The following is a 27,850-nucleotide window of genomic DNA, read 5'->3' as shown; positions in this document are numbered from 1 at the left end:
CAAGCTCGAGGAACAGCATCTCGTTTACCGATTAGGCACACTACAGCCTGCCGGACTGAACATTGAGTTCAATAATTTCAGAGCATGACTGGGCCCTATTTTATTATTATTTTATTTTATTTTGTTTTATCATTTTTTTTAACCATGTGCCTGCCTTAAACTGGGTTTTTCATATTTGTGCTTTTGGCTAGGGCTGTTTGTTTGGTAGGCTCATTCAGAAAGTAAGGAGGCATGGGATTCAGGGAAAGTTGGCTGTCTGGATACAAAATTGGCTGGCCCATAGAAGTCAGAGGGTGGTAGTAGATGGAAAGTATTTAGCATTGAGCTCGGTGACCAGTGGTGTTCCACAAGGATCTGTTCTGGGACCTCTGCTCTTTGTGATTTTTATAAATGACTTGGATGAGGAAGTGGAAGGCTGGGTTAGCAAGTTTGCTGATGACACGAAGGTTGCTGGAGTTGTGGATAGTGTGGAAGGCTGTTGTAGGTTGCAACGGGACATTGACAGGATGCAGTGCTGGGCTGAGAAGTGGCAGATGGAGTTCAACCTGTAAAAATGTGAAGTGATTCATTTTGGAAGGTCGAATTTGAATGCGGAATACAGGCTTAAATACAGGATTCTTGGTAGTGTGGAGGAACAGAGGGATCTTGGGGTCCATGTCCATAGATCGCTCAAAGTTGCCACCCAAGTTGATAGGGTTGTTAAGAAGGCGTATGGTGTGTTGGCTTTCATTAACAGGGGGATTGAGTTTAAGAGCCGCGAGGTTATGCTGCAGCTCTATAAGGCCCTGGTTCGACCACACTTGGAATATTCTGTTCAGTTCTGGTCACCTCACTATAGGAAGGATGTGGAAGCTTTAGAGAGGGTGCAGAGGAGATTTACCAGGATGCTGCCTGGACTGGAGGGCATGTCCTACGAAGAAAGATTGAGGGAGCTAGGGCTTTTCTCATTGGAGCGAAGAAGGATGAGAGGTGACTTGATAGAGGGGTACAAGATGATCAGAGGCATAGATAGAGTGGATAGCCAGAGACTTTTTCCCAGGGTGGAAAGGGCTATCACCAGGGGGCATAATTTTAGGGTGATTGGAGGAAGGTTTCGGGGAGATGTCAGAGGTTGGTTCTTTACACAGAGAGTGGTGGGTGCGTGGAATGCGCTGCCAGCGGTGGTAGTAGAAGCAGATACATTAGGGGCATTTAAGCGACTCTTGGATAGGTACATGGATGATAGTAGAATGAAGGGTAGGTAGTTAGTTTGATCTTAGAGTAGGTTAAATGTTCGGCATAACATCGTGGGCCGAAGGGCCTGTACTGTGCTGTACTGTTCTATGTTCTATGTTCTAACTCTGCACTAATGCTTTGTCTTTCAGCACACCATTAGCACACTCTCTTTGCCTTTGCCCCATGACCTCCTTGTCAGTTAATCTCTCCTGCCCTTTGCCTATCACACACCTTCCATTTTGTTCTCTTTCCCCCCACCCCAGCTTCACTTGCTTAAACCTATTACATTTCTAACCTTTGCCAGTTCTGATGAAAGGTCACAGACCTGAAACGTTAACTCTGCTTCTCTCTCCACAGATGCTGCCAGACCTGCTGAGAATTTCCAGCACTTTCTGTTTTTATTTCAGATTTCCAGCATCTGAAAAATTTTTTTTTATTCATTCATGGGATGTGGGCAACGCTGGCTAGGCTAGCATTTATTGCCCATCCCTAATTGCCCTTGAGGAGGTGGTGGTTAGCTGCCTTCTTGAACCGCTGCAGTCCATTTGGGGTAGGTATACCCACAGTGCTGTTAGGAAGGGAGTTCCAGGATTTTGACCCAGCGACAGTGAAGGAACGGCGATATAGTTCCAAGTCAGGATGGTGTGTGACTTGGAGGGGAACTTGCAGGTGGTGGTCTTCCCATGTATTTGCTGCCCTTGTCCTTCTAGTTGGTAGAGGTCACGTGTTTGGAAGGTGCTGTCTAAGGAGCCTTGGTGACTTGCTGCAGTGCATCTTGTAGATGGTACACACTGCTGCCACTGTGCGTCAGTGGTGGAGGGAGTGAATGTTTGTTAATGGGGTGCCAATCAAGTGGGCTGCTTTGTCCTGGATGGTGTCGAGCTTCTTGAGTGTTGCTGGAGCTGCACGCATCCAGGCAAGTGGAGAGTATTCTATCGCACTCCTGATTTGTCCTTGTAGATGGTGGACAGGCTTTGGGGAGTCAGGAGGTGAGTTACTCACCGCAGGATTCTTATTCTCTGACCTGCTCTTGTAGCCATGGTATTTATATGGCTACTCCAGTTCAGTTTCTGGTCAATGGTAGCCCCTAGAATGTTGATAGTGGGGGAATTCAGCGATGGTAATGCCATTGAATGTCAAGGGGAGATGGTTAAATTCTCTCTTGTTGGAGATGGTCATTGCCTGGCACTTGTGTGGGGCGAATGTTACTTGCCACTTATCAGCCCAAGCCTGGATATTGTCCAGGTCTTGCTGCATTCCTGCACGGACTGCTTCAGCATTTGAGGAGTCACGAATGGTGCTGAACATTGTGCAATCATCAGCGAACATCTCCACTTCTGACCTTATGATTGAAGGAAGGTCATTGATCAAGCGGCTGAAGTTGGTTGGGCCTAGGACACTACCCTGAGGAACTCCTGCAGTGATGTCCTGGAGCGTAGGTGATTGACCTTTTGCTTTTATTGCAGTTATATAGTGCCTTTATTGCAGGAAGACATCCCAAGGTGCCTCGCAGAGTATAATCAGACTAAATTTGATACTGAGCCACTTACAGAGTGACCATCTTCTAGAAAGACTGTATGATTATGATCACCAAGTGAGTACAGGAACAGGCTGGTGTGTGATGCCTACCAGAATTGAATAGCCACCTAATATTCACTCTGTAGGCTCAGGCACAAAATTTGAAGCCTCCGGCACTCTTGGTACTGTGCCATAGTGTGAGGCAGCACCTTCGGACAAGAAGGGAGGAGATAGAAGGGAAGACAAACTTTGTATCTCAGGATCGATTCAACAACATTCGTAAATGCTGCATCAGGACAGACAATTTTTGGATGTGATTGTATCTACAATGATGCAATCTTAACCCAAGCCCATTTATTCTCAGAATCACTCCCTAAATAGCAGTACTGACGGGCAGTGAGAGCTGAGTCATCGCTATCCAACATTTAACCACCATTTCACCGTCCTTATGTCACCATACAGCCTGCATTATTGCACTATATTCAACCGTCGCATGATGGCTCCTAGTAAACCTTGACACACGACCAGGGAACTGCTGTAATACAGACACACTCTGAAATCCATTAAAATACAGTCACACTCCCAGAGACCCTTGTAAATATAGACGCACTTCCAGAGACCACCGTAAATACAGACGCACTTCCAGAGACCACCGTAAATACAGACACATTCCCAGCGACCCCCTGTAAATACAGACAGACTCCTACAGATCACCTGTAAATACAGACACACTTGCAGAGACCCCTGTAAATACAAATGCACTCCCAGAGACCCCCTGTAAATACACACTCCCAGAGATCACCTGGAAATGCAGACACACTCCCAGAAACCCCCTGTAAATACAGACACACTCCCAGAAACCCCCCTGTATATACAGACACTCTCCCAAGGACCCCCTGTAAATACAGACACACTCCCAGAAACCCCCTGTAAACACAGATACCCTCCCAGGGACCTCCTTTAAATATTGTCAGCTTCCTGGGGACTCTTTACAAATATGTACAGAGATTCCATGTGCAGAGAAGAAGAACCTGCATTTATAAAGCACCTATTCCTATCTTCAGGACATCCCAAAGTGCTTTACAGCCAATGAAACAGTTTTGAAGTGTAGGTACTAATGTAGGGAAACATGTCCTGCAAATCGTGCAGAGAAACACCCACAAACAGCAATGCGTTCAGTGACCAGATAAGTTGTTTTGGTGTCATTTGTTGAAACATAAATATTGCTCCTTTGCTTCAAACTGAGATTGCAATAAATGTAAGGGACCTGGTGACTCTTTCATGTGATATATTTTAGTTCTCTCTTTCAGCAAGCGCACAATCCTGCTTAATTTATCGTGTTTTAATCACATATTGGAACCCACCTTAATGATTTCCTTCTCTTGGAGAAGCTATTATCATTTTAATTATTTATGTGTAATTTATCAGTGTGAGGATGTTAGTGGCAGTGGATGCAACACTTTCCATGTCAGACAACCAGTGTCAGCATCAAACACTCCCAGGACAGGTACAGCATGGGTTAGATACAGAGTAAAGCTCCCTCTACACTGTCCCATCAAACACTCCCAGGGCAGGTACAGCATGGGGTTAGATACAGAGTAAAGCTCCCTCTACACTGTCCCATCAAACACTCCCAGGACAGGTACAGCACAGGTTAGATACAGAGTAAAGCTCCCTCTGCATTGTGCTCATTGGAAACCTTAACTGCAAGTTCAGAAAAGCACCTGGATGCACAATGTGAATTTTATTTCCAGTGCTCTCAGTGAAATTGCCGACTCGAAAAAAACGGGTTAGATACAGAGTAAAGCTTCCTCGACACTGTCCCAACACTGTTCCTCTTTCCCTAATCAGAAATACCACTTTTGTACCAATGTGGCTTTTCTCCATATCCTGCACGAGCCACGTTATTGTCAAATTATGAGCAGCTTTCTTATTCTGGATTCCCGTTGAGAACGGGATTAATTTTCTCATTAGTTCTCATGGACCCATTTCATCCTAAACAGGTTTCACTTTCTCTTCTCCATGTTATGCTGAAGGAAGACAGCCAAGAGCAGGATCTTTGATGTCTGCACTGTATATTCAATGTAATTCTATGAGATGATGTTGTTGTGAACAGAACATCATAAATAGTAGCAGGAGTAGGCCATATGGCCCTTCGAGCCTGCTCTGCCATCCAATAAGATCATGGCTGATTGTCTCTCAACTGCAATTTCCCATCTGATCCCTATATCCACTGGTTCCCTTCAGTCTTGAATATACTCAATGACTGAACATCCAAAACCCTCTGGGGTATAGAATTCCAAAGATTCACAACGCTCTGATTGAAAACAATTCTCTCATCTCTGTCCTAAATAGCCAACCCTTTATCCTGGGACTATGACCCCTTGTTCGAGACATGCCAGCCGGGGGAAACAGCCTCTCAGCATTTACCCTGTTAAGCCCCTTAAGAATTTTGTGCTTCAATGAAATACGTGGAGAGGCGATGGATGGATACACCCCTCATGAAAAGATCCAAAAACAAATTCCAGAACATTCCACTTCCACTGCAAGAATTAGGATCAAAAAGAGATGGGTCATGGGAGAAATCCATCTACATGTAGAGACATAGAAACATGGAAATATTTACGCTACACAGGGAGGCCATTCGGCCCACCATGTCTGTGCTTCAAGGAGATGCAATACCCCTCCCCATGATAAAGTTCTAATATCCGAGTAAAATTTCCATGGGACAAATTGCCAATTAGAGGGTGAAGAGATACCAGGCAGCTTAAAGCCATTTCTTCAAAGCTTACATGAATTGGGCAACTCCTAGGGAGGCCAGAACATGGCCACAATATAAAGCCTTCCCAGTAAAAGATAGGAACATGACTTTATATAACATCTTACACTGCCTCTGGAAGTCCCAACACATCTTACAGACAACTAAGTTGGGGTTTTTTTTTTGAAGTGCAACTACTGGGCTGGATTTAGTGGCCCCGTCTCGGGTTCTGGAGGCAGACCCGGAAGTGGGTGCTGTTGCCAATCGTCACGTGTGCGGCCGGCCCACCGCAATCACGTGGCGGGCAGCCAATTATAATAATGGAAGCGCGGGGCCTGGCCAATTACGTGATGGGGGCAGGATTCGAGCCACCGCAGATGACTCCAGAGCACGTGCTGATGCCATATTTAAAGCCCTGCCAGCCCTGGTTTCATTGCTGCCTTAGAGTCATTTGCTGTTTGCTGTTGAGTCTGGTGCTGAATGACTCCTGGACCTTCCAACCCCCTGACAAGGAAACCAGAGTATGGCTCAGGCAAGATACCAGGTGGCCCCACAGTTTAGCGATGCCTCCCTCATGATTCTCCTCCAGGGTGCAAGGGAAATGCGGGACATCCATTTCCCCAGGGATGACAGGAAGAGGTCCTCCCACCTGACCAAGCAAGCCTGGATGGAGATCACACAGGGGATCAGCAGCCATGGGGTCACCCCACCCCTGAACATGAGTCCAGTACAGGAACATAGTGAATGACCTCCTTCCACTTCCATCTGACAAGGTGAGTGCTCCATACCAATCTCCTTTTTGGGTATTGTATGTGGCTGCGTGGGATTCACGGGAACAAGGCACCACAAAGGCACTGGCAAAGAGTGATAGGCATTAACACTTTCTACCAGATACAATGTGGCATCTCGGCCACAGGCACCTTCTTGGACAGATCACTCCCACCTCCCCTGAGAGTCGATGTGGGAATGAGCCACATAGGAAAACCCTGCAGTGGATGAGGGGCTGCCGCGAGCACACCTGTCTTGTAGCTCTTCCTGTGAAGTATGACTATCTCCCTCTTTCCACTTTCAGGCCCATAACAACAGGGAGACCTCGCAGACTGGTGGTGGAATTTCCGACATATGGTCTCTCTCAGCAGCTCAGAATAAAGCATTGGGCTTAGCGGGGACCCAGAACTGCTGCTCAATAGTGAATGGTGAGACTCGAGGCTCCATGCAAGAGAATCTGGATTGTCTTTCATGGACATCTAACACACTTCTGGAGATCCACGTAATGTATGGATATCATGACAAGATCTGCAATGTCCAACACACACATGTTTGTGTTCTTTCATGCAGGTCAGTGTTCGCAGGAGACTCAGTCCAAAGGGGTACAGCAGTCAACCTCTGAGGACGAGCACTCAGGGGATGCAGTGTCCCATGACTCTCCTGCACCTTCCACCAGTGCCGATACTTGCAGTTCAGTGGCTTTGTTCTCAGCTTTAGAATCAAGGTCACAAGCTGGTGAGAGCACTGTACACATGCCTGAGCAGCTAGCTTAGGCTGAGACGACCAAGAGACTGAGGGTGGCCAGGCACACGCTGAGCCCCTGCAGGATGACGAGCCTCTGGTGTCGACAGCGCAAGTCATGCAGGAGTTGTAGAGAGAGGTAAGGCAACATCTGAGGGAAATGCCGGACGTCATGCGTAACCATGGGCGCATGATGGTGGAGTCCATCCATGATATGAGTTCTGCCATGTCTCATGCATGGGAATGCATGGCTTCCTCCATCGAAAGGTTGGCAATCCTCATGGAGAGACAAAGCCCACAGATGTGTGCAGACCTGTACACCATCGCCTTGGCCACAAGCTAAACGCAGCACTGAAAAGGTGAGAGAAGGATGAGGCACCTGGAGTCTTTGTTAGCTCCTCGTCTTTCTCTGATGAGCAGGGAGGTTCAAGTGAGCCTTGAAAGGGAGGAGAGGCTGACCTCCACAACTGGGAGCTCCCCTCAGGGCACTCCAGGTGTGGAATGCGGCTCCTCAGCCTCTCGGCCAGTGAGCCCAGCTCCAGTAGCCACAATGCCTGAGGAAAGTCTGCACCTGTGCAGGAAACCCACAGGCAGCCAGGGCCCTCCAGGTCTCAGGCAGCCAGAGGGAGCCCACCAAAGTTATCCCAGGCCAAGGGGCAGCCTGATCAGCAGCCTGCATCCAGCCCAGCTGCTGATGCAGGGGTTGCACCCCATAGAAGCATTCGGAAACGTATAATGAAAACCAGCTAGAGACACTTGGCGTTTCATGAAATTTGCCATTTGTTTCTGTTATAATGCTTTTCGCTTTTGAAGTTAACATTCATTGTGGAAAATGCTTATCCCTTCATGCCATAATTGGGAGATGTAGGCACAGCCCTCCTTTGGTAAGTGTCTCTGGTACACCAGAGTGCATGGTTAAGCTGGGCACCAGGCAAACAGACTGAAGACTTTTCGGTAAGTTTTTATTGCTTCCGCTCTGAGAGGTCATCATGGTGGTTTAAAGCGGTGAAGTATGAGACTGTCTCTTGCCTCCTGGTCCTCCCTCCATTGGAGGCACTGCATCACCTATGGGGGATCCACAAAGACAGGGTGTATGAGATCCATGCCAGGTGATCAGTAGGCCGACAGAGTGCTGTCCTTGCAGAGACAAAGTCACCTTAGCATCTTTGCCTTTGCTACTCCTCTCGACTTATGTACTGATGGCCCTCAGTGCCCACCTTGCCGACACATGGCAGGCAATTTGCGCACAGCAAGGTCCCACAAACAGCAATCTGATAAATGACCAGCAATGAGATGAATTTTTTTTTTGTGATGTTTATGGATAAATATTGACAAGGACACCAGGGAGAACTGCTCTTGGTCGTATTTGAGATTGTGCCTTGAGAAGTGTTATGTCCATTTGACAGGGCCGTGGTTTAATGTCTTATCTAAAAGATGGCAGCTCCCTCAGTACTGCACTGGGACGGTCAATCTCAATTATGCACTCAAGTCTCATGGAGTGAGATTTGGACCCACAAGCTTCTAGCTTAAAAGCAAGAGTTCTACCACAGAACCAAGGGTAACATCAGTACCTAACACAGTAAAGCAACCTTACAAGATCTTTCCTTACGGGGGTAGCACTCCTGGCTTTCTATTGATCCAATTGAATCACCAAGTCTATGGCCAAACTTTCATCATCCTTCCCCCCACCAACCTCCATTCCCACAAAATAAGTGTGTTGTGGTCAGTGTGTGTACATGCATTCAATCAACAGGGGAGTGGATAGTTTAGCACCCATTTTTAAACTGGGAGGCAGAACACATCTGGGTAATTACAGATCAGTTAGTTTACTGACTACAACAACTTTCATTCATATAGCATATTTAATAACTGTAAAACTTCCCTAAATGCTTCAGCAGAGTATAATCAGACAAAAATTGACACCGAGCCATGCAAGGAGATATGAGGAGAGGTGACCAAAAGTTTGGACAAATTGATGGGTTTTAAGGGGCGAATTAAAGGGGAAGAGAAAAGGCTTGGCCGCAAATGGTTGAGCGATGAAAATCGGGGATGTGGAAAAGGACATAATTGGAGAAGTGCGAGATCTCGCCGAGTTGCAGGGCTGGAAGAGGTTACAGAGATAGGGAGAGGCAAGGCTATGGGGAAATGTAAACACAAGGGTGAGAATTTTAAATTAGCGGCTTCGCCAGTCCGCGAGCCAGTGTAGGTCAGTGAGCACAGCAATGATGGGTGAATGGGGCTTGGTGTGAGTTTGGATGTGAAGGGTAGAGCTTTGGATGGGCTCAATTTTACAGAGTGTGCAAGTTGGGATGCTGGCCTGTACAGCATTGGAATAGTCAAGCCTGGAGGTAGTCAAGCCACGGATAAGGGTTTCAACAGTAGATGAGCTCATGCAACAGAGGAAACGGGTTCTGTTACGAGATGGAAATAACATGTGCGGTCGGGTTTTTAACTAAGAATGCATTTGCCACGTATCTAGATAACGAGAAGATAATTATATGTAGCGAGCAAGGATTTCAAAAGAGCCAATCATACTCGACAATCCTCAGAGAATCCTTTGAGGAGGTAACAGATATATTGGTGAGGGAAAATACAATGATGTAGTATCTGTAGACTTCAGAAAAGTTTTTGACAGTTGAGATTCACTAGAAAAGTTTGTGGAATTAGCAGGAGGAGAGCAAACTGGAATAGAAATTGGTTATAATAGAGAAAACAGAATGTAGGATTTAAGGGCAGAAGTGTGCAGTGATGTCCCACAGGGTTCAGTTCTGGGGCCACTTTTATCTGCTGTGTATATCGATGATTTGGTTTAGAGCTAGAGGGAATGGTGACAGAAATTTGCAGATGATATCAAAGTAGGAAGTAGAGTTAGTTCTTTAGAAAACCAAAGGAAGGGACAAAAGGATATTGCTAAGATGGGGGGGATGGGTGGAAAGAGTGGCAAATGGAATTCAATATCACGTGTTTTATATTGGTTTAAAAAAAAAGTAACAGCAGTAATGATACTGTGAATAGAAGTAGGGTTAGTGCTGTGGAAGAGTGAGGGATTTGGGAACACAGGTTCACAGGGCTTTAAAACAGCACCTCAGATTGACAAGACTGCAAAAATGATCCGATGGAGTTGCTCTCTCTCTCTCTCTCTCTCTCTCTCTCCTGTTTGATGTAGATATGGAGCAACAACTATAATTTTGCATTCAGGTCATTAAGCCAGATAGAGTCAGGAATGCCAGAGTGTATTGCTGTGATTGACGGCACAGAAGGAGGCCATTCGGCCCATCGGTCAGGATTTTATGCTCCGTTAGAAGGCGGGATTTTTGGCAGGGGTGGCCGGAGAATTGACGCAGAATTGTCCGCCACAGAAACCGATGCCTTAATGCCAGTTAAGGGAAGGGGGAACTCTGCAAGTGGATACTATTGGGGGGAAGGGGGAACTCTGCAAGTGGATACTGTTGGGGGGGGGAAGGGGAACTCTGCAAGTGGATACTGTTGGGGGGAAGGGGAACTCTGCAAGTGGATACTGTTGGGGGGAAGGGGGAACTCTGCAAGTGGATACTGTTGGGGGGGAAGGGGAACTCTGCAAGTGGATACTGTTGGGGAGGAAGGGGGAACTCTGCAAGTGGATACTGTTGGGGGGAAGGGGGAAGTCTGCAAGTGGATACTATTGGGGGGAAGGGGGAACTCTGCAAGTGGATACTGTTGGGGGGAAGGGGGAACTCTGCAAATGGATACTGTTGGGGGGGAAGGGGAACTCTGCAAGTGGATACTGTTGGGGGGAAGGGGAACTCTGCAAGTGGATACTGTTGGGGGGAAGGGGGAACTCTGTAAGTGGATACTGTTGGGGGGAAGGGGGAACTCTGCAAGTGGATACTGTTGGGGGGAAGGGGGAACTCTGCAAGTGGATACTGTTGGGGGGAAGGGGGAACTCTGCAAGTGGATACTGTTGGGTGAAGGGGGACTCTGCAAGTGGATACTGTTGGGGGGAAGGGGGAACTCTGCAAGTGGATACTGTTGGGGGGAAGGGGGACTCTGCAAGTGGATACTGTTGGGGGGAAGGGGGAACTCTGCAAGTGGATACTGTGGGGGGGGGGAAGGGGGACTCTGCAAGTGGATACTGTTGGGGGGAAGGGGGACTCTGCAAGTGGATACTGTTGGGGGGAAGGGAGGGACTCTGCAAGTGGATACTGTTGGGGGGAAGGGGGAACTCTGCAAGTGGATACTGTTGGGGAGGAAGGGGGAACTCTGCAAGTGAATACTGTTGGGGGGAAGGGGGAACTCTGCAAGTGGATACTGTTGGGGAGGAAGGGGGAACTCTGCAAGTGGATACTGTGGGGGGAAGGGGGAACTCTGCAAGTGGATACTGTTGGGGGGAAGAGGGGAACTCTGCAATCCAACATCAGGAGACGGCATTAACGGCGGCACCAATGCCACCCCCTCCACATGATTGGGAGGACGGCTGCCGTCATTATTCTCAATGGCCGCGCACTGCGCAATCGCGACTGCACAGCTGCTAACCTCACAGGCAGGACTGCCGCCATTTTGCACACCCGCTGCTCCTCTCGGTGGTGGGATAATAAAATCCAGCCCATCATGTCTGTGCCGGCCCAAAAAAAGACCAACCGAGTTTAATCACACTTTGCAGGTCCTCATCTGTAGTCCTGTTTACAGCACTTCGAGTACATATCCAATTGTTTTTTTAAATACGATGAGGATTTCTGTTTCGTCCACCCTTTCAGGCAGCAATTTCCAAATTTCCCCTCAATTCCCCTCAAATCCTTCTATCAATTGCTTTAAATCTATGTCCCCTGGGTATTGAAATAAAAACAAGAAATGCTGGAACCACTCAGCAGTTCCGATGAAGGGACACTGACCCGAAACGTTAACTCTGCTTCTCTTTCCACAGATGCTGCCAGACCTGCTGAGTGGTTCCAGCATTTCTTGTTTTTATTTCAGATTTCCAGCATCCGCAGTATTTTGTTTTTATCCCCTGGGTATTGACCTCTCTGCCTCCTTTGTAGTTGTGAATCAGACATTGAGTCATTACATGTTTCATGGTCTGAGCAGTTGCACACTGGAGAATTTTCACATTTTCATTTCGGCATTGAGTATCCACATCTGCCAGAGTTTGTGTGGACGTGGTTTAGGGTTGCCTGGGAACGTCGTGGAAGCATAAAGCCAGGGACCTTCTGCATCGGATCAGGAGGTAATGAATGTAAAAGCCAAGTGCTGGTAATGAGACCTAATTAAAACCTTAATAAGACCTCATTTAGAATATTGTATTCAGTATTGGGCTCCACACCATAGGAAGAATATTGAGAGTTTAGAAAGGCTACAACACAAACTCACCACGATGCTACCTGGTATTAGGAAATACAAATCTAAAGAAAGGCTTGGAGAATTGTTGATGTTCTCATTAGAACAGTGCAGATTGTGGCCAGCAATGAAAGGGTGTGACTGGGTAGATGGAATTAAACTGTCTCCAGAATTGAGGGTCTAGAATGAAGGACCATAAATACATGATTAATTGTAAGAAATTTTACACAGTTTTATGAAGATAAGGAATTCACTTACTGGGGAATTCTCCCCAGTGTCCAGGCCAATATCTAGCTCTCAACCGACATTACTTTAACAGATTATCCGATCATTGTCATATTTCTGTTTTGGGATCTTGCTGTACATAAATTGGCTGCCACATTTCCTACATTAAAGCAGAGACTGCACTTCAAAAGTACTTCATTGGCTGCAAAGCACTTTGGCATGTCCTGAGGTTATAAAAGGCACTTCATAAATGTAATTTTTTCTTTCCTTTCTTTGCAGGGTTTGTGATTGAGAGAGAAGCCATGTCAACATGCAAAATTAGATTAGATAGGTAGATGAGGGATAAAGGATAGAAGGAAGATGGGAACTGTGCTCATAAATATGATTGAGAGAACTATTTGCTCGGGTGCAGGGTAAACGCTGACACCGACTCGATGGGCTGAGTGGACTCTATTCATGTTGTAACATCTATGTGTTTCCTTGTAGGATAATCATAAATGCATTTGTTCTGATCCCCTCTGTCTGATATTTTGCTGAAATCATAAAAGCATTTTCCTGCTTGTTTGGCAGTTGGCGCATTTCAAAGTGATTCATTTTGTAAGAAGGGTTTTGAGGTTCTTCTGAGCGATGTGAGAGGGTCTGATGGCTTTGCAAGGCTTTCTATCTCTGTCCGCTGGAAGAAGTGTGAATTCCTTTTAACAGCGAGGTGGACCAAGATAGTTGATATTTTAACCAAAATGAGCTGCTAAGTCTGTGAATCAGACCCACGTATTCCCTTTCACACTCACATATACTCTTCCTCTACGAGCTACTCCATCTGTACTTGCGAGGCTATTATTATAGTTTGTCTGTATGAATATAAAGTGAAACTGCGGTCGGTTATGGTCATGCACTGTGAATGCAGAACAGGCCTGTTTGACGTGTGAATTTATCAATTTGATTGTAAAACAAAAGTTACAGGCCAAATGACAAAGCCTTCCATGCAAGATGTACATCTGGTAGAATTCGTCCTTTGAACCCCTCATCTTGTGTCAGCTGTGACTCCGTGGGCAACACTCTCACCTCTGCTTCAAAGGGTTGTAGGGTTAAGTCCCACTCCAGAGGTTTGAGGCCATAATCCATGTGGTACTTTGGGGATGCTGCATTTTTTTGGGTGAGATATTACACCCAGACTCTGTCTGCCCTATGAGATGAACTACGTGTAGAACAAACAGTTGGATTGCTGGGTGAATTGAAGCTATCAGATCTGAGATCGATAGATTTCTGTTGGGTAACGGTATCAAGAGATATGGAGCAAATGCAGCTAAACTGTTGAGGTGCAGATCAGCCAGGATCTAATTGGTTGGCTGAACAGGCAGAGGGCTGAATGGCCTCCTCCCGTCCCTATGCTCCGACATTCCTTCCTGTCTCTTTGGAAGGTTGATAAAAATCCATGCATTCCACCCTCTACCTTCACACAACCTTTGGAGGCCGTGCCTGCAACACCTTGGTCCCACACTCTGGAGTCCCCAGCCTCAACCCCTTTGCCTTTATCCTTTTAAGTCCTTCTCAAAACCAGTTATTGCAAAGGAATGCTTGGGCACCTCTCCTCATCCCTCCCCTGGCAGCTCATTGGTTGTACCCCTATCTATCTCCAATTGGCAGACACATTCTGACACATTTTTTTTATGTTACAGGCTCTATATAGAGGCACAATTCTTATAAACAGATGATCTGGTTGTATGTGGGATCTTGCTGTGTGCAAATTGCTTGCTGCATTTCCTACATTACAACAGTGTCCATACTTCAAAAGTATGTCATTGGATGTGAAGTGCTTTGGAACATCCTAAAGTTTTGAAAGATGTTATAGAAACTCAAGTTCATTCTAGCTGCAAGGCCTTGGCAGATGGCCATTTACAGTGCTTCCCGGTCTGACAATGCCTCAATTTTAAAATTCTCATCCTTGTTCACAAATCCCTCCATGCCCTCTTCCCTCCCTATCTCTGTAATCTGTTCCAGCCCTACAAGCCTCTGAGATCTCTGCACTCCTCCAGTTCTGGCCTTTTGTGTATCCCCCATTTGCATTACTCCACCATTGTGACAGTTCCTTCAGCTACTGAGACTCTAAGCTCTGGAATTCTCTCTAAAATCTCCTAAACTGCTCCATCTCTCTACCTGCCTACCCTCCTTTAAGGCAATCCTTAAAAACATACTTGTTTGACCAAGCTATTGGCCATCTGACCTGATAGCTCCTTCTGTGCTTTGATGTCATAAATGTTTTTATTTGGGCTTGACCTTGTCAGGAGCCTTGGGATGTTTTGGTAAGTTAAAGGCACTATATAAATGCAAGTTGTTCTCACTGTGACCGTGAGCTCATAGTACATACAGCGAGGTGGGTTGTGATGACTGACCGCTTGACCAATGGATGATCAGAGCTCGATTGCTGCTCTCCCCCTCACTAATTTCTGCAAATTCCACTGTGCGGAATTGCTGACAAAACTGATCAACATCAACAAAAAACAAACCTAACAACCTTTGTGAAATGTCAAAGAACAAAGAACAAAGAACAGTACAGCACAGGAACAGACCATTCGGCCCTCCAAGCCTGCGCCGATCTTGATGCCTGTCTAAACTAAAACCTTCTGCACTTCTGGGGTCCGTATTCCTCTATTCCCATCCTATTCATGTATTTGTCAAGATGCCTCTTAAACGTCTCTATGGTACCTGCTTCCACCACCTCCCCCAGCAGCAAGTTCCAGGCACTCACCACCCTCTGTGTAAAGAACTTGCCTCGCACATCCCCTCTAAACTTTCCCCTCTCACCTTAAACCTATGTCCCCTAGTAACTGACTCTTCCACCCTGGGAAAAAGCTTCTGACTATCCACTCTGTCCATGCCACTCATAACTTTGTAAACCTCGATCATGTCGTCCCACCACCTCCGTCGTTCCAGTGAAAACAATCTGAGTTTATCCAACCTCTCCTCATAGCCAATGCCCTCCAGACCAGGCAACATCCTGGTAAACCTCTTCTGTACTCTCTCCAAAGCCTCCATGTCCTTCTGGTAGTGTGGCGACCAGAATTGCATGCAATGTTCCAAGTGTGGCCTAACTAAGGTTCCGTACAGCTGCAGCATGACTTGTCAATTTTTATACTCTATGCCCTGACTGATGAAGGCTAGCATGCCGTATGCCTTCTTGACTACCTTATCCACATGTGTTGCCACTTTCAGTGACCTGTGGACCTGTATGCCAAGATCTCTCTGCCTGTCAATACTCCGAAGGGTTCTGCCATTTACTGTATACTTCCCACCTGTATTAGATCTTCCAAAATGCATTACCTCACATTTGTCCGGATTAAACTCCATCTGCCATTTCTCTGCCCAAGTCTCCAACCGATCTATATCCTGCTGTATCCTCTGACAATCCTCATCACTGTCTGCAACTCCACCAACCTTTGTGTCGTCCGCAAACTTACTAATCAGACCAGCTACATTTTCCTCCAAATCATTTATATATACTACAAACAGCAAAGGCCCCAGCACTGATCCCTGCGGAACACCACTAGTCACATCCCTCCATTCAGAAAAACACCTATCCACTGTTACCCTCTGTCTTCTATGACAGAGCCAGTTCTGTATCCATCTTGCCAGCTCACCTCTGATTCTGTGTGACTTCACCTTTTGTACCAGTCTGCCATGAGGGACCTTGTCAAAGACTTTACTGAAGTCCATATAGACAACATCCACTGCCCTTCCTTCAATCAATCAAGTCCACATAGACAACATCCACTGCCCTTCCTTCATCAATCATAACTTTGTAAACCTCTATCATGTCGCCTCTCCACCTCCGTCGCACATAAACCCATTAGCATGTGGTACAGAGACATAGATGCCAGAAAAGTGCCATGATCCATCCTGGGCCTCTGATGATTTGACCTTAGCTCGGTTTACCAGTCCATTGCTGCCCAGTGAATCTTGACAGTTGTTGGATATCAAAGGGAAAACTCACCAATCCCACCCTCTCCGTGGACAGCCTCACCCCTCAAAGTGATCACAGTTTGGGGACAGGGTTTAGTGAGAGGGAGGAACTGAAGAAGATCAGTAGAGAAATGGTGTTGGGGAAATGGATGGGATTGAAAGCCGATAAATCTCCAGGGCCTGACAATCTACATTCCAGAGTACTTAAATGGCCCTAGAAATAGTGGATGCATTAGTGGTTATCTTACAAGATTCTATAGGCTCTGGAACAGTTCCTACAGATTGGAGGGTAGCTAATGTAACCCCAATATTTAAAAAGGGAGGTAGAGAGAATACAGGGAATTATAGACCAGTCAGCCTGACGTCAGTAGTGGGGAAAATTCTAGAGTCCATTATCAAAGATTTTATAGCAGAGCACTTGGAGAACAGTGATAGAATCGGACAGTCAACATGGATTTATGAAAGGGAAATCATGCTTGACAAATCGACTAGAATTCTTTGAGGATGTAACTAGTAGAGTTGATGAGGGGGTGGCAGTGGATGTGGTTTATTTGGACTTTCAGATGGCTTTCAACAAAGTCCCACATAAGAGATTAGCGTGTAAAATTAAAGCGCATGGGATTGGGGTTAATGTATTGCGATGGATAGAAAATTGGTTGGCGGACAGGAAAGCGTAGGAATAAATGGGTCTTTTTCAGAATGGCAGGCAGTGACTAGTGGGGTACCGCAGGGATCGGTGCTAGGACCCCAGCTATTCACAATATATATTAATGATTTAGATGAAGGAACTAAATGTAATATCTCCAAATTTGCAGATGACACAAAACTGGGTGGGAGGGTGAGTTGTGAGGAGGATGCAGAGAGGCTTCAGGGTGATTTGAACAAGTTAGGTGAGTGGGCAATTGCATGGCAGATGCAGTATAATGTGGATAAATGTGAGGTTATCCACTTTGGTAGCAAAAACAAGAAGGCAGATTATTATCTGAACGACTATAAACTGAGAGAGGGGAATCTGCAACGAGACCTGGGTGTTCTCGTACACCAGTCGCTGAAGGTAAGCATGCAGGTGCAACAGGCGGTAAAAAAGGCAAATGGTATGTTGGCCTTCATAGCGAGAGGATTCGTGTACAGGAGCAGGGATGTCTTGCTGCAATTATACAGGGCCTTGGTGAGGCCACACTGGAATATTGTGTGCAGTTTTGGTCTCCTTATCTGAGGAAGGATGTTTTTGCTATAGAGAAAGTGCAGCAAAGGTTTACCAGACTGATTCCTGGGATGGTGGGACTGACGTATGAGGAGAGATTGAGTCGGTTAGGATTATATTCGCTGGAGTTCAGAAGAGTGAGGGGGATCTCATAGAAACCTATAAAATTCTAACAGGACTTGACAGGAAGGATGTTCCCGATGGTGGGGGAGTCCAGAACCAGGGGTCATAGTCTAAGGATACGGGGTAAACCTTTCAGGAGTGAGATGAGGAGAAATACTTCACCCAGAGAGTGGTGAGCCTGTGGAATTCACTACCACAGAAAGCAGTTGAGGCCAAAGCATTGTATGTTTTCAAGAAGGAGTTGGATATAGCTCTTGAGTCTAAAGGGATCAAAAGGTATGGGGAGAAAGCAGGAACAGGTTACTGAGTTGGATGATCAGCCATGATCATAATGAATGGCGGAGCAGGCTCGAAGGGCCGAATGGCTTACTCCTGCTCCTATTTTCTATGTTTCTATGTTACATCAGCCCCGTGGCACCAATACACCAACGCTCGGGTGCAGTTTGGCTGACTGCAACGCCTTTTGCAGTCGATGGTCTGCTAGCACTCTCTAGTCTGGACTCAGCCATCTGGTGACAGTGAGGTCCAGCAGCAAGAATTGGTGACAATAGGAGAGTAGAGGGTAACACTTTGTAGGGATGGGGAGATGGGTGACTCTGAGCCTGTATCCCTGCAATGCGGTTTGACCCTGATAGCAACAAGAGTAATGGAAAAGATTAAGTGTGTTGTGTTATCATGTGTCAGTTGTTGCAGTTTGACAGATTGTAGAGATAGTGTCAGTCCTACAACACAGCTAACACAGTAGCTGTTGTGTTATAGAACCTTATCTCTGTAATCTCCTCCAGCCCTACAACCTTCCGAGATCTCTGCGCTCCAACAATCTTGCCCTCTTGTACACCCCTGACTTCCGTCCCCCCACCATTGGTGACTGTTCCTTCAGGGGCCTGGGTCCTGAGCTCTGAAGTTGCCTCCCCTAAGCTCTCCAACTCTCTACCTCTCTCTCCTCCTTTAAGATGCTCCTTAAAACCTAGCTGTTTGACCAAATTTTTGGTCAGCTGTTCTACTATCTCCCTAAGTGGCTCGGTGTCAAATTCTGTTTGATAATCGCTCCTGTGAAGCTCCTTGGGGTGTTTCACTGCTTTAAAGGTGCTATATAAATGTAAGTTGTTGTTGCATCGATGTAACTGGGTCCTCACACACAAAAATTTTCAGCTGCTATGATTCAGATGCCCACAGCAGAATGGATGTAGAAGGAGCAGATCGCACTGTTCATATCTCATGTGGGTGTATAAGTGGAGCTTATCACATTCTATATTATTTCATGCATTCTTTTCCCCACATAATTTAATATAACTGTGGCCAGCTCTGAAGATTGCATGAGTTTGCTACTACTAATTATTTTTGTTATCAGTCTTCGGGGTGTGGGCATCGCTGGCAAGACCAGCATTTATTGCCCCTCCCGAATTGCCCTTGCGAAGGTGGTGGTGAGCTGCCTTCTTGAACCGCTACAGTCCATTTGGTGTGGGCACACTCACAGTGCTGTTAGGGAGAGAGATCCTGGATTTTGACCCAGCGACATTTAAATTACATCTGATGCAACTCACAAGAATGACCTTTAAACTGGATAAGATTTTCCTGGTCTCCCAAGACAACTCTCAGGGAAGTGGCTAAAAATCACATTTCACTTATGACAGAAAAATCAGGGCAAGCCCAGTACAAAAGCAAAATGCTGCAGATGCTGGAAATCTGAAAGAAAAATGCTGGAAATACTCAGCAGGTCTGGCAGCATCTGTGGAGAGAGAAACAGAGTTAACGTTTAAGGTTGGTGACATTTCATTAGAACCAGGGGAACCCCATGTAAGTTCAGGGCTAATAAATCCAGTACAATATCTGTACTGGAGATTACATACGTATTGACTTTCCAAAACTTTTTGATAAGGTTTCTCACAGGACACATACGGCAAAAGTCAAAAGCTTGGAGGAACTAAGCTGAATACAAATGTAAGGACATGTTATTGAGTTTGTAGGATGAGATGAAGTAGGGTGGTGGGAGGCTTGGAGTGTGAATAGCCTGTTTTGGTTCTTTAAAAGTCATTGCTTTCCTTTAAAACACAAAGCATATTGCGTACAGTTCTAGCTAACCAATTAGCAGAAGGATATTACTCATGGAAAGATAGTGGTGAAGATTCACTAAATTGATAACAGAAATGAGAGCGAGAAGGAAATAATAATATCATTCCTCTGAGACACATCTTTTGGAGTATAGACAGCCTTGTTATATAAGGCAAGGGAAAGAACTTGTATTTATATAACACCTTTCTCATCATCAGGATGTCTCAAAACATTTGACATAATTAATTACCTCTGATGTACAGTCACCGTTGTTACGTCGGCAAATGCAGTAGCCAATTTGCACTCAGCAAGTCCCACAAAAAGCAATGAGGTCAATGACCAGTTTAAATTTTTTTTGGCGTTGGTTGAACATTGGCCAGATCACCAGCACAAAGCTTTCAACATTCTTTGAACCGTGCCATGGCATCTATTAGATCGATCTGAACTGTCAGACGCGGCCTTGGTTTAATGTCTCATCTAAAAAAACAACACCTCTGACAGTGCAGCACTCCCACACAGGTGGCGAGTGAGCACGGTCAAGCCACTGGGATCCTGGGCCTGGACTAGATGGGCAGAATAGCCTGTTGCTGCTGCTGGAAATTCTATGTAACTGGCAAGCTGCCCTGGGTGGGCAACAGGACTCTGGCCAATCTCTCCTCTCTCCCAGGCTCACTGTAGCATCTTCCAGTTGACTGAGTTCACTGAACTCGGCATGGAGTGGGGAAACTCTTTACATCAGGTACCGCAGTGTGCCAGGTACCTGTGAATCTATACAAGGAGCAGGAGTTCAGGGCTGCAAGATATGAGGAGAGGAGACGGGGGTGGGGGTGCAAAACATTGCTTAGTGAAGGGCTGATAGCAAACAGAGTAGGTTTTAAAGGATGGTAAGGAAAGAGAAAGAGGCTGGAATTTTACATTGGGCGGGAGGCCCCACCCACCGGCCAAAAGGTTGGGGGTGAGCTCCCCTTCGCCGGGCCTGGGAGCCACGCCAGGATTTTACATGGCCCAGGACCTTAATTGGACTTGGGTGGGACTTCCACCACCCCCCCCACCCCCAAGGCAGGAAGTCCCACCTCCAAAAGCTGTCAGCCAATCAGCGGCCTGCAGTTAATAAATGCTCTGGTTAGACCTCAATCTAGAGTAACTGCATTCAGTTCTGGGCACTGCAGTTCAGGAAGGATATGTTGGCCTTGGAACAAGTGCAGTGGTGATTCACCAGAATTATAATGGGGCTAAAAGGGTTATATTATAAGGACAGGTTGGATAGATTAGGCTTTTATTCTATGAATATAGACGATTAAGGGGCGCTCTAATCGAGATGTTTAAAATGATTAAAGGAGTTGAGCGCGTAAACATAGGCCATTCTGCCCATCGAGCCTGCTCCGCCATTCAATACAATCATGCCTGATCATCCACTTCAATGTCTTTTCCCCCACACTATCCTCATATCCCTTTATGTCATTGGTATTTAGATATGTGTCAATCTCTGCTTTAAACATACTCAGTGACTGAGCTTCCACAGCCCTCTGGGGTAGAGAATTCCAAAGAATAGTAAAGAAGTTTCTCCTCATCTCTGTCCTAAGTGGCTTCCCCCTTATTTTGAAATTGTGTGCCCTGGTTCTAGACTCCCCAACCAGGGGAAACATCTTAGCTGCATCTACCCTGCCTATCCCTTTAAGTATTTTGTAGGTTTCAATGAGATCACCTCTCATTCTTCGAAACTCTAGAGAATACAGGCCCAGTTTCCCCAATCTCTCTTCATAGGACAGTCCCGCCATCACGGGAACAAGTCTGGTGAACCTTTGTTACACTTCCTCCGTGGCAGTAATATCCTTCCTAAGGTAAGGGGACCAAAACTGCACACAGTACTCCAGGTGCGGTCTAACCAAGGTTGTATACAATTGAAGCAAACTTCGCTACTCCTGTACTCAAATCCTTTTGCGATAAATGCTAACATACCATTAGCCTTCTTAATTGCTTGCTGCACCTGCATGTTAGCTTTCAGTGGCTTACTGACAAGGACACCCAGGTCCCTTTGTACATCTACACTTTCTAATCTCTTACTATTTACGAAATACTCTGCACGTCATTGTTTCACCACGTTTGACACTTTCAGTGTTAACATTCAGCTGTTTTACTGTTTATCCATGATAGAGAGAAACTATTTTCTCTGATGGGGAGAATCCAGAGCAAGGGGGCAAACCTTAAAATTAGAGCTAGGGCATTCAGGGGTGATGTCAGGAAGCACTTCTGCACACAAAGGGGAGTGGAAATCTGGAACTGTCTCCCCTAAAAAACTGTTAAGGCTGTGGGGAAAATCGAAAATTTCAAAATTGCGATTGATAGCGTTTTGTTTGGTAAGGGTATTGAGGATTACAGAACCAAGGTGGGTAGATGGAGTTCAGATACAATTCAGCCATGATCTAATCGAATGTCAGAACTGGTTCAAGGGACTGAATGGCCTCCTCCTGTTCCTGTGTTGCTATGTTCCGATACTGTGGACTCTATATAGAAACCTTGTACAAGATCAGCTAGCGTGGATAAACAGTAAAACAACATTTAACTGCAAATGAAAAGTGATGGATGTTAACAGTAAAAATGCCAAACATGGTCAAACAATCTTGGGTGCAGGTTTTAAAGGCAGCAGGAAAGGGGTTTTGATGTGGTAGCTTTTTTAAAGTATGATTGCATTTTGGGGTTTTGACAGTCGATCGGGAGAATCTGTGCCAACATGCAGGAGGATCAGTACAAGAGGACACAGTTTCAAGATCATCGAAAGGAGAACAAGAGAGGAGATGCAGAGAATTTTTTACACAGTGAGTTGTTATGATCTGGAATGCGTTGCCTGAAAGGGCAATTAAAGCAGATTCAATAGTAACTTTCAAAAGGGAATTGGATAAATACTTGAAAAGGAAAGAAAAAATCAGTGCTATGGGGAAAGAGCAGGGAAGTGGAACTAACTGAATAACTCTTACAAAGAGCTAACACAGGCATGATAGATTGAATTGCCACTCTCTGTCATGCATGATTTCTTCTTTGCAAGTATTTATCCGATTCCCTTCTGAAAGTTACTATTGAATCTGCTTTCACCGCCCTTTCAGGCAGTGCATTCCAGATCACAACAACTTGCTCAATTAAACGATTCTCCTCATCCCCTCTGGCTCTTTTGCCATTTACCTTAAATCTGTGTCCTCTGTTTTCTGACTCGCCTGCCACTGGAAAAAGTTTCTCATTATTTACTCTCTATCAAAACCTTTCACAATTTTGAATACCTCTATTAAGTCTCGCCTTAACCTTCTCCGCTCTAAGGAGAACTATCCCACCTTCCCCAGTCTCTCCAGGAAACTGAAATCCCTCATCCCTCGAACCAGTCTAATGTTTATCGCGGCAGTAGCTACAGATCACTGTAGGAGAGTTGGCTCTGAAAGAAGTGATAAATTATTTTCGGCAGTTCTCAGTTTCAGAAAGTCCATCCTTTCATGAATAAACAATCAACTTTGGACCAGTTCAGGGAATTGTGACTGTGAATCCACTGTGAAATTTGAATGCTCTTATACATGAACTGATACCAGACCCACCGGCTGTCCATGTCTCCGTTTTAAAGACGTCTGCAAACGCGACATGAAGTCCTGTGATATTGACCACAAGTCGTGGGAGTCAGTTGCCAGTGATCGCCAGAGCTGGCGGGCAGCCATAAAGACGGGGCTAAAGTGTGGCGAGTCGAAGAGACTTAGCAGTTGGCAGCAAAAAAGACAGAAGCGCAAGGCGAGAGCCAACTGTGAAACAGCCCCGACAACCAATTTTATCTGCAGCGCCTGTGGAAGAGCCTGTCACTCTAGAATTGGCCTTTATAGCCACTCCAGGCGCTGCTTCACAAGCCACTGACCACCTCCAGGCGCTTACCCATTGTCTCTCGAGACAAGGAGGCCAAAGAAGAAGATATACGAACTGTTGCCTAAAATCATTTATAAAAGTTGCTCATAAAAGCCCCATAGCTTTATACCTCTGTACAGAAGCAGAAAGCAACCGACAGTGACTAAACACTGCGATATGGAATAGGAAGGTGAATCAATTTTTCTCAATAAGGTTTCAGCCATGGCTCAGTTGTGAATGCTCTCACCACTGAGTTAGTAGATTGTGAGTTCAAGCCCCCACTGCAGGGACTTGAGCACAACATCTAGGCTGACACACCCCATGCAGTAATGAGGGAGTACTGCACTGTCGGAGGTGCCATCTTTCAGCTGAGATGTTAAACTGAGGCCCCATTTGCCCTCTTAGGTGGACTTAAAATACACTATTTCAAAGAAGAGCAGTGGTGTTCTCCTGATATCCTAGTCCAATATTTATCCTTCAACCAAAAAAAAATCAGATATCACATTGCTGTTGGTGGGATCTTGCTGTGCGCAAGCTGGCTGCTGAGTTTTCCTCTGCAGCCTGCTTTGCCTGGTACTACAACACAAATAATTGTTATATGAATCCTACCCTCTGGTTCATTGTAAAAAAACAAAATAGCCTAACCTGACACGCAACAAGCAATATTTTGAATCCTTTTCCCCGAAGGCTGTGGATGCTCAGTCATTGAGTGAGATCAATAGATTTTAGGCACTCGGGGAATCACGGGTCATGGGGAGTGAGTGTGAAAGTGGAGTTGAGGTCGAAGTTGAGCCATGATCTTATTGACTGGCAGAACAGTCTTGAGCAGCCGTACGTCCTACTTATGTTATTACGATTGATTTTGACATGCTGTTGGGATGACATTGAATAATCTTGTAAAGGAAAGACTTGCATTTCTATAGCACCTTTCACAACCTCAGGACAGGCATTTTACAGACAATAAAATACTTTTGAAGTATAGTTCCTGTTGTAATGTAGCAAAGTGCAGTTTTGATGCCCAAGTGGTTATATCTCCGTAGCAATGCACAATGGACAGAGTCCTGGATATAAACAGAGTGTGTATGATCTTTAAACGCACTCGGGCTAAGGCTTGGGTACAAGAAATCCCTAAATTACTGAAATGCCACGCTGATCAAGGACCCAGATTTGCCGTGAAGTTGCATTTGAGCGTCAAATTTCAAACTGTTTTCAAAGTGACCATCAGCAGCTTTTACAGTTGTATACACACAGGTGCGCTCAAACACACACACTCACACAGATCACAAACATAAATCCGTGCAGACTCATAGGCATACATACACAAATATAGTACATTTCCACATTCATCAGGCATGCACATTTATGCACACATTACACATGCCTACATACATGCACATGCAGACACAGACACTCATATATCCACATTCTCTAGATGCTGCATATGCACAGCAATACACTTCTAGAAAACCACATGCACATACATACAGACAAACATGTAGAGACACCATATGCAAACACACACGCAGATACACACAAATACACTTCAGAGTCCTCACAAAGTCCAGTACTGAATTGTTTAATTCCTTCTCCTGTATTCTAATTATTTGCTCTCTCATGTAACTTCTGCCTAGCAGTTTAATCTATAATCGGCTCTTCACATATCACAGATAATGTAGGCACCAAACAGATGTGAGAAGCACGATTGCAAGAGACAGATTAGAAGCCTTGTTCTGATCCCTTGACTTCTATGGATGGTTTACATCTATAAAAGGTTGGGACTGTTGCTTCATCAAAACCTTTTAAGTCACAAAAAGAAAATTTTACAAGAAAGCTCTGAGTGGTGATTATTATTTGGTGGGTACTAGCAGCTACCATCAGTGATCATTCATCCTAGGTGCTGTACCATTAACTCAGGAAGTTCTGCAAACCCCCTGCACATACACTCGATTCTTGTTATACACTTTTGTAGAATTGGGCAGTTACAACATTTCGAAGCTACAGCCAATTTCAGGAAGTACACGTCCCAGACAGGGCAGATTTACTATTCTACTACTCTCCCCACCGCTCCCCCCATCCCCGCTGTCTCACTGTTTCTCCTCCCTCAATCCAAAGGCATTAACTCACACTGGATTAGGGGTCTACAAGTGATCACTACCCTGCAGTCCCTCATCCAAGTGGTCACTCTTAGAGTATGAATCCAGACAACAGCAAAAGCAACAACTTGCATGTATATAGAACCTTTAATGTAGTAAAATGCCCCAAGCCACTTCACGGGAGCAGAAATGAAACAAAATTTGACAGTGAGCCACGTAAGAAGAAATTAGGAGAGGTGACCAAAAGCTGGTCAGAGGTATAAGGAGTGTCTTAAAGAAAGAGAGATGGGTAGAAAGGCAGAGAGTATTAGGGAGGGAATTCCAGAGTTTAGGATCTTGTCAGCTGACAGTGAGAAATGGAAAGCCTAGTCCTGTCTTTACTCTGCATCCAGATGCGTGCACTTCCTACACAAATATCACTGGAGAATGCCCAGGAGTGAGAATTTTGCCTGTTTTTGGCCCTGCCCGGCTCAGATGTCCCAAACACCAACATGTTACAGCTTGACTAACACATCTGGTCTCGATGCCTCGGCGTTACTCTACATGGTACCTTCATCCACTGAGTCACTGGATATAATTCTGAATAAAGCCTCTTCATTTTCACTTCCATTATATAGAGTCCCAGTGGACCAAATCTCTTTATATTTACTCCCTGGATACAGTATCCCAATGAACTAAACTACCTCCCATTGCAGAGTCCCAATGAATTAAACCCCTTCCCATTTAGTCCCGTGATATAGATGTCCAATGGACCCATCTAATCCCATTTGTTCCTATTACATAGAATGGCAAACCACCAAACCCTTTCATAGACTCTGCCATTCTATTGAATCCCAATATACCAAACCATAGAACTTTCTGAAGTTATCCAACTGTAATGCAAACTAATGTCTTGTTCGGCCGAATCTATGGTGAAAACCTCAGTGTGCACTTTAGGTCTTCAATGCCCAAAGTCCTGGATTGTAAACTCTCAATTACTCACTGGCAAATCCCACATACTCAAATAAAGTGTTTCGCCTTTTTACAGAGTAAGGACATTTCACAATCCCTCAGCATCGAACTTACCTTAGGCTTTAAGCATTTCTCTTTATCCGAAGCATTTGAAGCTTTCCGGCGTATCATCTTTCCAAGCTTTGATTAAACCCCTGACGCCTAAGAAAAAGAAACGACACTAAGGCTAAACAAGAGCTGAAGAAGCAACTGTCTTGAAACCACAGTGTTTCAGATCAGAACAGTTAAACTTCCTCATAGAAGCCGGAAGTATTATCTGCAGTGAAGAGATACAGGAACATCGCTGAAGTTTCTGAAGCATAACTAAAGCATGAGTGACCTAATATCAGCCATTAGATGCCTTGATAATTTCCACTCGTGTGCCACCAATGAGGTAAAAGCAATTTCCCCACACTATATCTCAAAAGCCTTTCCCTCCATTTCCTTTATAATTACACTATTATTTGGTTTATCACCATTTATTATTTTAGCAGGATACAGAACATTAACTGACAAAGAAATTGAACTGTTATGATAATTTTCTGATTACAGTGAGGCATTTAGGTTTCTGTTTTATTTCTAAACAGAATGCAAGAAACCACTAGCAATTTGACATTTGACCCCTTTCTCTCAGCTTCAACCAACAACATCTCTATCTTTACTACAATCTTTCATATCGCTCTGCTTTATTGACACTGCCACAGGGACAGAGTAGAGGAATTTATGCTGTACCTGTCCTGGGAATGTTTGACAGAACAGTGTAGGAACATAGGAGCAGGAGTAGGCCATTCAGCCCATCGAGCCTGCCCTGCCATTCAATACAATCATGCCTGATTATCCACTTCAATGCCTTTTTCCAACACTATCCTCATATGTCATTGGTATTTAGAAATCTGTCAATCTCTGCTTTAAACATACTCAATGACTGAACCTCCACAGCCCTCTGGAGTAGAGAATTCAAAAGATTCACAACCCTCTGAGTAAAGAAATTTCTCCTCATCTCGGTTCTAAGTGGCTTCCCCC

At 45.3% G+C, this 27,850-nt stretch overlaps 1 protein-coding gene across 3 annotated transcripts in view; it reads right to left on the bottom strand.

Annotated features, from left to right (window-relative positions):
* LOC137374726 (SAM domain-containing protein SAMSN-1-like) overlaps positions 1-27,147 on the bottom strand; it is a 94,877-nt gene extending 67,730 nt beyond the window's left edge. Inside the window, exon 1 of one of the 3 annotated variants that reach the window (XM_068041286.1) lies at positions 26,903-27,147. In XM_068041286.1, the coding sequence (XP_067897387.1) occupies positions 26,903-26,959 (57 nt within the window). In that variant the 5' untranslated portion in view covers positions 26,960-27,147. The remainder of the gene's footprint in view (positions 1-26,902) is intronic. The other 2 variants (XM_068041285.1, XM_068041284.1) reach the window with 2 other exon arrangements.
* Between the last annotated feature and the right edge of the window lie 703 nt (positions 27,148-27,850).

This window comes from Heterodontus francisci, chromosome 10 (genome assembly GCF_036365525.1).
Source record: "Heterodontus francisci isolate sHetFra1 chromosome 10, sHetFra1.hap1, whole genome shotgun sequence".
NCBI classification, from domain to species: domain Eukaryota; kingdom Metazoa; phylum Chordata; class Chondrichthyes; order Heterodontiformes; family Heterodontidae; genus Heterodontus; species Heterodontus francisci.
The sequence above is the reverse complement of the archived record's forward strand: the minus strand, read 5'-3'. Positions and strand labels throughout refer to the sequence as shown.